The following is a 13,977-nucleotide window of genomic DNA, read 5'->3' as shown; positions in this document are numbered from 1 at the left end:
TTCCATATAAATGCATGCATTTACGCACACTCCTTGCTGCTGGCAGAAAAGAAACAACACAGAAATAGAAATTTGTTAGATTTAGGGGAGTAACACAGAACGGACAATAATGCAGAACATGTTTACTTACAGGTGACTCTGGGTTTATTCTTGATACCACAAGAGGCATCTTTTGATCCACTCCTCCCTATAAACATTTTAAATTAAAACAACAATTTAGCTCACAGCAACAGAGAGGCACAGACGCCAACAAAGTGGGTCCTCTCGGCACACGGGAGGCCTCGAACTTCACTTTGACTTGTTCTAATTACAACGTCAGCACCCTTTCAGAATCACAGTACAAAATTCCCGATCCCTCTGGGTCTAGTGGGCTAAAGAGGAGTAGACTCTGCTCAGAAGCCTCCTACCACCATTCCCATACTTCCCAAACTAGAGATGCACACAGAGGGAGCAAGTTCCTCTTTTAAAAATTCAAACACCCTTGAGGAAAGGGCCTATCATAGCACATCTTCTAACTATTGCTAGATAAGGGAGTTTTCAGTGGAAGAGTGGTACTTAGGAAAGGTCACATCCTATGAGGGCTTCTGACACCTGAGAGCAGGTCTTCAGCTGGGCTGTTGGGGTCTCTGAGAGCTGTGAACAATGGCAGCTGGGAGGTGGCAGCACAGACCACCTACCCCTGAGCAGGAGTCAATACACTTTTTTTGTAAAGGGCTAGGTTAGCTAGTAAATATTTGTTGGTATGACAGAGGTCTCTTGTAACTACTCACCTCAGTCCTTGTGGTGTAGAAGCAGCCACAAACAGTCTGTAAATGAGTAGATGTGGCCGTGTTCCAAGAACATCTTAACTCTTTTTACAAAAACAGGTGGGACGCTTACCCTAGAGGCTCACAGAGGAGGGTGATGAACGGTTTTCTTATTAGCTTGAGCCATGCTAAGGGATTCTCCAGTATGTTTTGTTATGATAATTCCTCTTCAAGGGTCAGATCTGCTTGCTAGCTGTGTGCCTAACCTCTCTAAGCCTCAGTATTTGTCTGTAAAATGGGTAGAAACATACCCACTTCACAGTTTATTAGAAGGAGTCAGTGAGGTGATACAAATCCAGTGCCTTGCAGATGTCAGACACCAAGCAGGCACTCAGGATGGGGCAGCTGCCATGGCCACAAACAAACAAAACCAAACACGTTGCCACTGAGTCGATTTCAGTTCATAGCGACCCTAATGCAGTCCCCATTCTGATGGTTGAGCCAATTTCCTTATATAGCTTTAGGTATGTGGCACATTTCCAATGGAAATTAAAATTCATCTAAAGATTGCTTCATAGTATAAAAATTCCTTACACATACACACAGTACCTTAAGATTAAATCCGAATTTTCCATCTTCATCTGGTGTGATACGGATCAAGAGTAAGTAGCCGTCACCATTATCATTCTGGAAAACATTGGAAAGTGGTCAGTTACACTACTTCTCTCTCCAGCTGTTGATAAAATTTTTTTTTTTTAGTTGTAAGCACTCAAATGCCCACGAGGCACCTTGGCACTGAGAGCTTGGATGGGTCACCTGTTCACTCGCTTACCTTGTCACAGTAGTACTGGCTGGCATCTTCGGTGGAGCCCCCTTTGGTCACCCTGTGGTAGTCCTCTAAGAACTGCTGGTCAACACCATCCGGTGAGCAGGAGCTTGGAGCATTTGAAGATGGAGACACAGAACTGGATGACTTCTGGGTCAGGCAGCTTTGTGCTGGATTGGTCTCGGATGTACTCCTTCATCATGGGGGAGGAGGAGATATTTTAATAACCTGATGAATATTTCATCAGAGCCAACATTACTGACTGTTGGGGCATGGTGTCTCAGGGTTGTCCAATACCTCCCAAACCTTACAGAGCTGCAGAGGTCAACCCCAGGGCTCTGACACACCGCTGGCTGCCCTTTCCTTTGTCGGGCATAACGTTATCACCTTTGTTTTGGGGGAAAGAGGGCAGGGAGGATGCAAGAACAGCCAAAAACTCAGCTCTCTTCCCTGCTGGTTTAGAAGGGCCATAGGGGCATGCGTCCAACTACAGGCGGTTTAACTACTGAACCAGGCTCTACCAGGCAAGCTCAGTCGGATGCACAGGTCTCTGTTCCTTCCAGAAACATTTTTGTCTCCTCTCATTCCTGCTGGTAGCTGTGCTTCACAGGACTCATGGCTACCCAAAGGAAATAGGACTACAATTGTATGTTCAACATGTATTATTCCTAGTTTGTATTATTTGCCTGCATCATGCGTTGTATGCCCGCGCTGAGATAACGTGTTTTATTTTGCTCCGTCTAATATACCAGTTGCTGTTGGGTCGGTTCCTACTTGTGGCAACCCCACATGCGTCAGAGTAGAATTATGCTCCCCAGGGTTACAAACGGCTGTGATTTGGAAGCAGATCTCCAGGCCTTTCTTCTGAGGCACCTCTGGGTAGACTTGAATCTCCAGTCTTTCGGTCAGCAACCATGCCTGTTAACCATCTGTACTTCTGTGTCTTAGAGCTGCAGAGTCCAGTATGGGAGCTACTGATCACATTTGGCTACTTAAATTATTATTAGAAAGTTAGTTCCTCAGCCGTATCAACCACGTTTCAGATGCTCAATACCACATGTGGCTAGTGGCTCCTGTACCAGACAGTGCAGACAGAACATTCTCATCAATACAGAAAGTTCTACTGGATAGCACTGTCAAGAATCACGGACTGCTAGAACTTAACAGTCCTCTGTGGTCATCTGGTCCAACTCCATCGCACAGATGAAGAAATTGAGGTTGAGAAAGGCCGTGTGACTTGCCCAAGCTCACACAGATTTCCCTTTTTTCAGTGGGTAGGAGCCTGATGGATGTGTGCTCCTGAATGCTCTTTCCTTTTCAGGCCACACCACGCCTGCTCCTAAGACCCCACCTCTAACCTCACAGGGCCACAGGTGTAAGCCATCTCAGCTGTCACTGTACAGGGAGCTCAACTTTAGGTATCGACACACCCCCACAATAGACCCTTTCCAGAGCCACAGGCCTAGACAAAGATGTCTTAAAAAGCCTATAGAACATGGGGTTCTCCCTCTTTCTACAGACTGCCACATTCCAGCCTCTGATGAGGTTAAGGATGGGAGAGGTGAGTGTACAAAGACAGGCCAGTGAAACATAAATGGAAGACAGCTGATACCATGTCTTAACCAGTTGCCGTTGACTCTGACTCATGGCGCCCCACGTGTGTCAGAGTGGAACTGTGTGCCATAGGGTTTTCCATGGCTGGTTTTTCAGAAGTAGATTGTCAGGCCCTTCTTGGGAGGATCTTCTAGGTGGGTTTAAACTTCCAGCCTTTTGGTTAGTAGCCAAGTACTTAACTGTCTGCAGCACCCAGGGGCTTCTACTACCTCTGACTCAAGGTTTATTTCGAAGCCCATATCCAGGGATTTTTCATTACAATAGTGCTTTTTTTCCAGAAAGTTCAAATTAGCCTGCTTTAAATATAATGTAATAAATATGATATCTGTATTATATTCTTGCAGAAAGATTCACAATCTCAGTCTATTTGAATGAAAAAACTCAGCGGCTGACAGTGTAGAAACATACCTGTAAGCAAGAGAAGAGTTTGGCTATAGAGTTTTAAAGTTGCTTAGGGCGGCACTGTCCAGTATGAAGAACAGGTGTACAGATGGGAAGGCATTTTGGCGAGAGGCTGTTTTGGAACTAAAGTTGTGTACTAGTGGGAAATTTTCAGACGGATAATGAATACTACTTTAATTTACTTAAAAGGGAGCTAAAAAATATCCCCGCCCCTGCAACCCCGCAGGCAGGTTTGTTTACAAGAGCACCACCTAGTGGCAGAAAGGGACCTGAACCATTAATGTTAAGAGGTTGCAGATACTACCTACACAGGTCAAACGTTTGGAAGAATGTGAAGAAGGGTGGCAGCGATAAGGACGAATGGCATATAAACAAAAAAACAGAAAAGCAAGGTAATGAAGCAAGAGAGGACAAACTACCATATGCTGCCTACAAGAGACACACCTTAGACTTAGAGACACAAACAAAAACTCAAAGGATGGAAAAACATATATCAAGCAAACAATAAGCAAAAAAGGGCAGGAGTAGCAATATTAATTTTTGTGACAAAATAGACTTTAAACTTAAATCCACCACAAAGGATAAAGAAGGACACTTTCACTACATAATGATAAAAGGGACAATTGACCAGGAAGATATAACCATGTTAAATATTTATGCACCCAATGACAGGGCTGCAAGATATATAAATCAAATTTTAACAGAACTGAAAAGTGAGATAGACACCTCCACAATTTTAGTAGGAGACTTCAACACACCACTTTCGGAGAAGGACAGGACATCCAGTAAGAAGCTCAATAGAGACACGGAAGACCTAGTTACAACAATCAACCAACTTGACTTCATTGACTTATACAGAACTCTCCACCCAACTGCTGCTAAGTATACTTTTTTTTCTAGCGCACATGGAACATTCTCTAGAATAGACCACATATTAGGTCATAAAACAAACCTTTGCAGAATCCAAAATATCGAAATATTACAAAGCATCTTCTCAGACCACAAGGCCATAAAAGTGGAAATCAATAGCAGAAAAATTAGGGAAAAGAAATCAAATACTTGGAAACTGAACAATACCCTCCTGAAAAAAGACTGGGTTATAGAAGACATTAAGGAGGGAATAAGGAAATTCATAGACTGCAACGAGAATGAAAATACTTCCTATCAAAACCTCTGGGACACAGCAAAAGCAGTGCTCAGAGGCCAATTTATATCGATAAATGCACACATACAAAAAGAAGAAAGAGCCAAAATCAGAGAACTGTCCCTACAACTTGAACAAATAGAAAGTGAGCAACAAAAGAATCCATCAGGCACCAGAAGAAAACAAATAATAAAAATCAGAGCTGAACTAAATGAATTAGAGAACAGAAAAACAATTGAAAGAATTAACAAAGCCAAAAGCTGGTTCTTCGAAAAAATTAACAAAATTGATAAACCATTGGCCAGACTGACTAAAGAAATACAGAAAAGGAAACAACCTGAATAAGAAACGAGAAGGGCCACATCACAACAGACCCAACTGAAATTAAAAGAATCATATCAGATTATTACGAAAAATTGTACTCTAACAAATTTGCAAACCTAGAAGAAATGGATGAATTCCTGGAAAAACACTACCTACCTAAACTAACACAATCAGAAGTAGAACAACTAAATAGACCCATAACAAAAAAAGAGGTTGAAACGGTAATCAAAAAACTCCCAACAAAAAAAAGCCCTGGCCCAGGTGGCTTTACTGCAGAGTTCTACCAAACTTTCAGAGAAGAGTTAACACCACTACTACTAAAGGTATTTCAAAGCATAGAAAATGATGGGATACTATATACTACCTAACTCATTCTATGAAGCCACCATTTCCCTGATACCAAAACCAGGTAAAGATATCACAAAAAAAGAAAATTACAGACCTGTATCCCTCATGAACATAGATGCAAAAATCCTCAACAAAATTCTAGCCAATAGAATTCAACAACATATCAAAAAATTAATCCACCATGACCAAGTGGGATTTATACCAGGTATGCAAGGCTAGTTTAATATTAGAAAAACCATTAATGTAATCCACCATATAAATAAAACAAAAGATAAAAACCACATGATCTTATCAATTGATGCAGAAAAGGCATTTGACAAAGTCCAACACTCATTTATGATAAAAACTCTCACCAAAAAAGGAATTGAAAGAAAATTCCTCAACATAATAAAGGGCATCTATACAAAGCCAACAGCCAACATCACTCTAAATGGAGAGAGCCTGAAAGCATTTCCCTTGAGAACGGGAACCAGACAAGGATGCCCTTTATCACCGCTCTTATTCGACATTGTGCTAGAGGTCCTAGCCAGAGCAATTAGGCTAGACAAAGAAATAAAGGGCATCCGGATTGGAAAGGAGGAAGTAAAATGATCTCTACTTGCAGATGACATGATCTTACACACAGAAAACCCGAAGGAATCCTCCAGAAAACTACTGAAACTAATAGAAGACTTTGGCAGAGTCTCAGGTTATAAGATAAACATACAAAAGTCACTTGGATTCCTCTGCATCAACAAAAAGAACATCGAAGAGGAAATAACCAAATCAATACCACTCACAGTAGCCACCAAGAAGATAAAATAGTATAACTTAAGAATAAATCTTACCAAAGATGTAAAAGACCTATACAAAGAAAACTGCAAAGTACTACTACAAGAAACTAAAAAGGACCTACTTAAGTGGAAAAACATACCTTGCTCATGGATAGGAAGACTTAACATAGTAAAAATGTCTATTCTACCAAAAGCCATCTATATATACAATGCACTTCCGATCCAAATTCCAATGTCATTTTTTAATGTGATGGAGAAACAAATCACCAACTTCATGTGGAAGGGAAAGAAGCCTCGGATAAGCAAAGCATTACTGAAAAAGAAGAAGAAAGTGGAGGCCTCACTCTACCTGATTTCAGAACCTATTATACAGCCACAGTAGTCAAAACAGCCTGGTACTGGTACAACAACAGACACACAGACCAGTGGAACAGAATTGAGAACCCTGATATAAATCCATCCACATATGAGCAGCTGATACTTGACAAAGGCCCAGTGTCAGTTAATTGGGGAAAAGGTAGTCTTTTTAACAAATGGTGCTGGCATAACTGGATATCCATTTGCAAAAAAATGAAACAGGACCCATACCTCACACCATGCACAAAAACTAACTCCAAGTGGATCAAAGACCTAAACATAAAGACTAAAACGATAAAGATCATGGAAGAAAAAATAGGGACAACCTTAGGAGCCCTAATACAAGGCATAAACAGAATACAAAACATTACCAAAAATGACGAAGAGAAATCAGATAACTGGGAGCTCACCAAAAGAGTAAAAAGACCACCTACACACTGGGAAAGAATTTTCAGCTATGACAGCTCCGACCAGCGCCTGATCTCTAAAATCTATATGATTCGGTCAAAACTCAACCGCAAAAAGACAAACAACCCAATCAAGAAGTGGGCAAAGGATATGAACACGCGCTTCACTAAAGAAGATATTCAGGCAGCTAACAGATACATGAGAAAATGCTCTCAATCATTAGCCATTAGAGAAATGCAAATTAAAACTACGATGAGATTCCATCTCACTCCAACAAGGCTGGCGTTAATCCAAAAAACACAAAATAATAAATGTTGGAGAGGCTGCGGAGAGATTGGAACTCTTATACACTGCTGGTGGGAATGTCAAATGGTACAACCACTTTGGAAATCTATCTGACGTTATCTTAAACAGTTAGAAATAGAACTGCCATACAACCCAGAAATCCCACTCCTCGGAATATACCCTAGAGAAATAAGAGCCTTCACACAAACAGATATATGCACACCCATGTTTATTGCAGCTCTGTTTACAATAGCAAAAAGCTGGAAGCAACCAAGGTGTCCATCAATGGATGAATGGTTAAATAAATTGTGGTATATTCACACAGTGGAATACTAGGCATCGATAATGAACAGTGACGAATCTGTGAAACATTTCATAACATGGAGGAACCTGGAAGGCATTATGCTGAGCGAAATTAGAGAGAAAAGGACAAATATTGGATAAGACCACTATTATAAGATCTTGAGAAATAGTATAAACTGAGAAGAACACATACTTTTGTGGTTACGAGGCGGGGAGGGAGGGAGGGTGGGAGAGGGTTTTTTACTGATTAGTTAGTAGATAAGAACTGCTTTAGGTGAAGGGAAGGACAATACTCAATAAATGGAAGGTCAGCTCAACTGGACTGGACCAAAAGCAGAGAAGTTTCCAGGATAAACTGAATGCTTCAAAAGTCAGCAGAGCAAGGGTGGGGTTTGGGGACCATGGTTTAAGGGGACTTCTAAGTCACTTGGCATAATAAACTCTATTATGAAAACATTCTGCATCCCACTTTGAAATGTGGCATCTGGGGTCTTAAATGCTAACAAGCGGCCATCTAAGATGCATCAATTGGTCTCAACCCACCTGGATCAAAGGAGAATAAAGAACACCAAGGTCACATGATAACTAAGAGCCCAAGAGACAGAAAGGGCCACATGAACCGGAGACCTACATCATCCTGAGACCAGAAGAACTAGTTGGTGCCCGGCCACAACCGATGACTGCCCTGACAGGGAGCACAACAGAGAACCCCTGAGGGAGCAGGAGATCAGTGGGATGCAGACCCCAAATTCTCACAAAAAGACCATACTTAATGGTCTGACTGAGACTAGAGGAATCCTGGTGGTCATGGTCCCAAAACCTTCTGTTGGCCCAGGACAGGAACCATTCCTGAAGACAACTCATCAGACATGAAAGGGACTGGACTAGTGGGTAGGAGAGAGATGCTGATGAAGAGTGAGCTGTTTGTATCAGGTGGACACTTGAGACTGTGTTGGCATCTCCTGTCTGGAGGGGGGATGGGAGGATAGAGAGAGTTGGAAGCTGGCAAAATTGTCCCGTGAGACTGGAAGGGCTGACTCATTAGGGGGAGAGCAGGTGGGAGTACGGAGTAAGGTGTATATAAACTTATATGTGACGGTTTGACTTGATTGGTAAACGTCACTTGAAGCTCAATAAAAGTTAATAAAAAAAAAAAAGAGGACAGACTAATTTGAATACAATTGCAGTTATTTTAAAAATTATTAATTTTCAGATTGTTTATTAAAAAACAAAACCCATGCATGGTTATCTTGAATCTGTGGATTTCATCATATGAGGTTTTAAAGTATTTTTGTTTGTCAGTAAAAAATTTAATGGTCTATCTAAGACAGCCCACAGTATTAAAAATAACGTATTCAAGGCCATTATATGCCCGAACATATTTCCCAAGTAAGGATAGAAAGGTTACAGTATAGTAACTTATTTAAACAAATGATGTTTTTTGGTGGCTGATCAACTGTATGCTGCAGGAACTTTGTGTTCAGTGTGAAGGATGGACAGACAGATGGTGAGGAGGGCATCAAATAACGACATGCAGTGAGAAGGCAGCAAAGACAGGAGGTCAGGTAAGATGCTACTGCAATGGCCCATGCAGTAAGACAATGGTGGCTAAATAGAGGCAGTGTGGGTGGGATGGTGGAAAGGTCAAATTAAAGAGATGCTTAGGAGATAGAATTAACAAGGTTACAAGTTAGATGGGAAGGTAAAAGAAAAAGGAGTCAAGGATGACTGAAGTTTCCAGTAGGTGCAAACTGGATAGTATTCAAATGATAGTCCCACTCACCAGGATGTAGGAGGAGCCATACGTTGGACATGAAGGGAGATGATGAACTGAGATTGGGCTGAGTTGGTTTTAAGGTGTTTGTGAGACGTCCACATATAAGTGGGCCAAAATCAAGTGGAAAGATAGGCAAGTTTCAGAGAAACAAAACAAAAACTCTTAATGAAATTCTATTCCTGGATGCTGTCCCCTGAGGGAGATGCCCAGATGGTATACAAAGCCTCTCGCCAAAATCAGCTTTGGGTGTCATTCTCTAATAAAGGACTGAAGTAGACTCAGAGAGTGGTGACTAAGGAGGTGAAGAGGGGAGAATGGCTGAAGGAATTGTTTAAACAAGTTGAAGTTGTCAGGTAGAATTGGAAACAGGTTGTATTTGTGTTATTCCAGCAGCTTGAAGCAGGGACCTATGGATGGCAATGCTCATGCTGGCTCAGTGGCATGAGGAGGAGACTTTGAGCACAGCTAGGAAAGAGCATTGGACAACTGGGCTTTCCAACAACAAAGTGGGCTGTCATATTGGAAGGGAGCCCTTTGTTGCCAGTGGGGTTCTTAGGCCTTGGACAACCAGATGATAGGGTTGAGGGAATTCTTCCATTGCCAGTGTGGTTGCTGAAGGGGACCCCAAGACCCTTTTAAGTGAACAGAAGTTTTGAAATAAAAAGTGACAGCCACCCCAAATCTCATGGAACAAGACAGGTTCTAAATTGAGAGGCAAACAAATTAGGATGATGTGAAGTCCCACTCACTCTGAGGTGACCTATCAACACAGCTTTGATAAAATAACAAAAAATGACTTTCAAATACAACCCTAATCTGTCTGAAAAATTTGTTTCCCCCAGTTTCTACTCCGTAAGTCTTTTTTTTTTTTTTTTTTTGCTTTAAATGACTTTTCTTCCCCTTTTCCTGGGCCAGGAATGGTGGGGTTATTTTGTAATGAAGGAAACTTAGTTCTCTGCAGAATTTGGTCTTTGCTCTAAAGGAGGGAAAAGAACATAAAATTGTTGATAGAACCCTGGGAGTAACAAAAGAGTACAGCCTACTTCTGGCACAAAGCAAACTGCCAAGGATTCATAACTATAATCATAAACTTCACTGTGCTGCTATAAATATGAAACGAACTGGTGAGTGACTCATCCACTACGATCCTATTCAGAAAGCCCGAGCCATGTCACTTTGGGTTTAGAGCCAACGTCTAACCGTGTTCTTTCTTTCTTTTTAAAATGGGTACAGAACATTACAGTTAATTCTTCTTTCTAAAAAGAACCCTCCTCGCTGTCTGCGATATAATTCATCTGATTTCTCTGACATAATACTTCTTTTTGCCTCTTCACACAAATCTGCTGTATAAAACATGTCAAACATTTCTCAAACATTTTGCAAATACTCATTGAAGTACCCAACACAGTTTTTCCCACCAACTACAGACTAACCTTTCCTCCTTGCCTTGGGGAGTGAAGGCCCCACTGTCCCAGGCTTTAAGAAAGGCCAGCTGCCTCTGAAGAGTCACCAGGAGGCTTCTCTGCCAGCAGGAAGAGGGTCCCTACCCAGCTGAAGTGGTAAGGATGCCAATTTTCCAAGAGTTCACCCCACTTGCAAAGCACAGCTGCATGTTCCTCCTGACTTGATGCTGGGAGATGTCTTTTATCAGTACACCTGGCAAAGCCATGGCAAGGAAGGCTGCCTTTGAATCACCATTATGTGCTACTTCTGACAGTAGCTGCAAAGTAAAAAGTGCCCCAGGATGATACACCTTACGGGGTCTCACAGGAGTTTCAAAAAGAATCCACGTGCAATGCAGAGGGTGAGTTGGGCCACAAATTACTTAAACAGAGCCTGAGGAAGTAAGTTTTAAATTTTATTTAACTTTAATTGATTTAAATTTAAATAGCCACATCTGGCTAGAAGCTCCTATATTGGACAGCGAAGGCCCGCAGGCTCAGTAATTCCATGCTGTGACTGCAAACCACAGGAGGAAAATCTGACGTAGGAGACATGTAATTGGGCTTCTCAGAACCCTCAGTTCCCTAAACCCTCTTCTTTCTAAAACTGACAGAGCCCCACACTGTGACACTGCAATTATAAGCCCCGCTGTTATGCTATTTGCCCGGCTGACCTAGCAGCTCTCAGAAGGTAAAGACTACCTAATTCACTTCAGTGTTCCCCTGAATGACCAGCAAAGTCTGCTGATGGGTGCAGGAATGAATGCATTCCTTTAAGACGCCCATAAAACCAGTTGCCTTCAAGTCAGCCCTGACTTATGGTTACACGATGTGTGTCAGAGTAGAACTGTGCTCCGTAGGGTGTTTGATGGCTGATTTTTTAGAAGCAGATTGCCAGACTTTTCTTCCAAAGAGCCCCCGCGTAGACTCAAACCTCCAACCTTTCAGTTAGTAGTTAAGTGCTTAACTGTTTGTCCCGCCCAGGGACTCCTAGATGTCTGTAAGTCACTGGAAAGAATTCATCTTTCCTCCACCTGGCAATGACTATGTAATAAGATGTCTGAGGATGTGGGCCTCAGGGCTCTTAGAACCTATCCACCCACCCCTCGTTCCACAGAGGAGCAGCAAGATGGGGGAGGAAGGGGGCAAAAGCCCATACTGCAAGTGAGCAGATGATCCCAAACCCACTCGCACTCGATTGCCATTTGAGAAATGCCCTTTTAACTTGTAGACATTCTAGGAGGCCTAGTCTAGGTAAGTGCTGTCCAATGGAACTTTCCGTGATGAGGGATATGTTCTGTATCTGTGCTCTCCAATATGGTAGCCACTAGCCACATGTGACCACTAAGCACTTGAAATGAGGCCAGCGTGACTGCGGAATTGAATTTTTAAATTTAAGTTTGAATAGCCACATGCGGCTAGTGGTGACTGTGCTGGATGGTGAAGGTCTGGAGGTGCTACAATTCCGTAATGTGACTGCAGACCACAGTTGGAAGATCTGACTTAGGAGACATGCTGTTGGTCTTCTCAGAGCCCTCAGTCAGGTCCCTGAGATCCTCTTCTCTTTTCACCAAAGCAGCAGAGCCCCCACTGAAGCCTCAAATTGGCTACAGTCATGCCCTCCTGCCTTGTATTTCTAGACTTGCTTGTGGTTTGTAACGCTACAGTGTCACACAAGGAACTCACCCACCACTGTATCCTCAACTGGGCAACAGGCTGCAAGCTGGACCAAGAGATAGCATCGTCCAAGCTCAGGAGGTCACAGGGAAGTAATGAGCAGAGGGATTATTTAACCAGAGGTGTTAAAAACACAGATAAGCTGGAAACCATGTTTGCTGTGGTCAGGAACACAGTGGAGGTAATGACCACACACATAAGAGGGGAGCAGGATTTGCATTTCACCTGCCTAGTGGATGACCAGAATGCATTTAATGCTTTAAGCTTAGCAGCTGAAGTGATAGACATTTACAGATTAAATAAAGTGCCTTCTTGCTAACCCTTTGCTGTTAGGAGAGGCATTATGTTTCTGTATTTTGGGCCAAGTATGGGACTTAAGGAAACCCTGGTGGCGTAGTGGTTAAAGTGCTACGGCTGTTAACCAAGAGGCTGGCAGTTTGAATCCGCCAGCTGCTCCTTGGAAACTCTACGGGGCAGTTCTGCTCTGTCCTGTAGGGTTGCTATGAGTCGGAGTTGACTCGACGGCAGTGGGTTTGGTTTTGGGTTTTTATGGGACTTAGGAGAACGAGTACACAGTGAATACAGTCGATTTCCTACCAGTTTATCCCTGTCTTCATGTGGGGGAAGGTAGAAAGTCTGACTATGTTCTGATCCTGGCAGAGAGCTATACTGGGGAGCTGGCTGCAGGCCCTGGTCCTTGATTCCCCCAAAGGGCAACCTGGGCTTACAAAGTCATTTTATTTATGTATGATCTATCTTTTGTCTACTTTGAATAATGATTTGAGATAGCTTACCCTAAAAGGAATAGATATGGTAGAATTGTGAATTCATTAAAACAAGAGAAAAAAGTTAAGATTCACACAACAAAGGCAAGGAAGTGAAGGGACTACATCAGAAACCTGGGCTAAAGAAATCTAATACAAGTGAGCATGACACGTAGTTCTGAGTTCCCTGGTAATGGAGGCAAGAAGGGAACTAATGGATTGTTATTGCTAGGTGCCATCGAGAAGTTTTGACTCATAGAGACCCTGCGTACAACAGAATGAAACACTGCCTGGTTCTGTACCATCTGCACAATAATTGCTATGTTTGAGTCCACTGTTGAAGCCCTTGTGTCAGTCTGCCTTGTTGAGGGTCTTCCTCTTTTTTGTTGACCCTCTATCAAGCATGAATTTCTTCTCCAGGGACTAGTCCCTCCTGATAACATGTCCAAAGTACCTGAGATGAGGTCTTGCCATCCTCCCTTTTAAGGAGCATTCTGGCCGTACTTCTTCCAAGACAGACATGTCCATTCTTCTGGCAGTCCATGGTGTATTCCATATTCTTCACCAGCACCATAATTCAAAGGCATCAATTCTTCTTTGGTCATCCTTACTCATTGTCCAGCTTACACATGCATATGAGGCGACGACTGAAAACACCATAGCTTGGATCAGGTACACCTTAGTCCTCAAAGTGACACTTTTGCTTTAACACTTTAAAGAGGTCTTTTGCAGCAGATCTGCCCAGTGCAATACATCCTTTGAATTCCTGACTGCCACTTCCATGTCA

At 42.5% G+C, this 13,977-nt stretch overlaps 1 protein-coding gene across 1 annotated transcript in view; it reads right to left on the bottom strand.

Annotated features, from left to right (window-relative positions):
* The window catches only part of PTPN3 (protein tyrosine phosphatase non-receptor type 3), a 100,873-nt gene that overhangs the window by 39,289 nt on the left and 47,607 nt on the right, over positions 1-13,977 (bottom strand). Inside the window, exons 14-16 of the mRNA XM_023545064.2 lie at positions 1,579-1,765; positions 1,356-1,433; positions 131-187 (exon numbers count right to left, since the gene is read on the bottom strand). Of these exons, the coding sequence (XP_023400832.1) occupies positions 131-187; positions 1,356-1,433; positions 1,579-1,765 (322 nt within the window). The remainder of the gene's footprint in view (positions 1-130; positions 188-1,355; positions 1,434-1,578; positions 1,766-13,977) is intronic.

The sequence above is a fragment of the Loxodonta africana genome, chromosome 9, assembly GCF_030014295.1.
Source record: "Loxodonta africana isolate mLoxAfr1 chromosome 9, mLoxAfr1.hap2, whole genome shotgun sequence".
Taxonomy (NCBI): Eukaryota; Metazoa; Chordata; class Mammalia; order Proboscidea; family Elephantidae; genus Loxodonta; species Loxodonta africana.
Note: the sequence above shows the minus strand (reverse complement) of the source record. Positions and strands in the feature narration are given on the sequence as shown.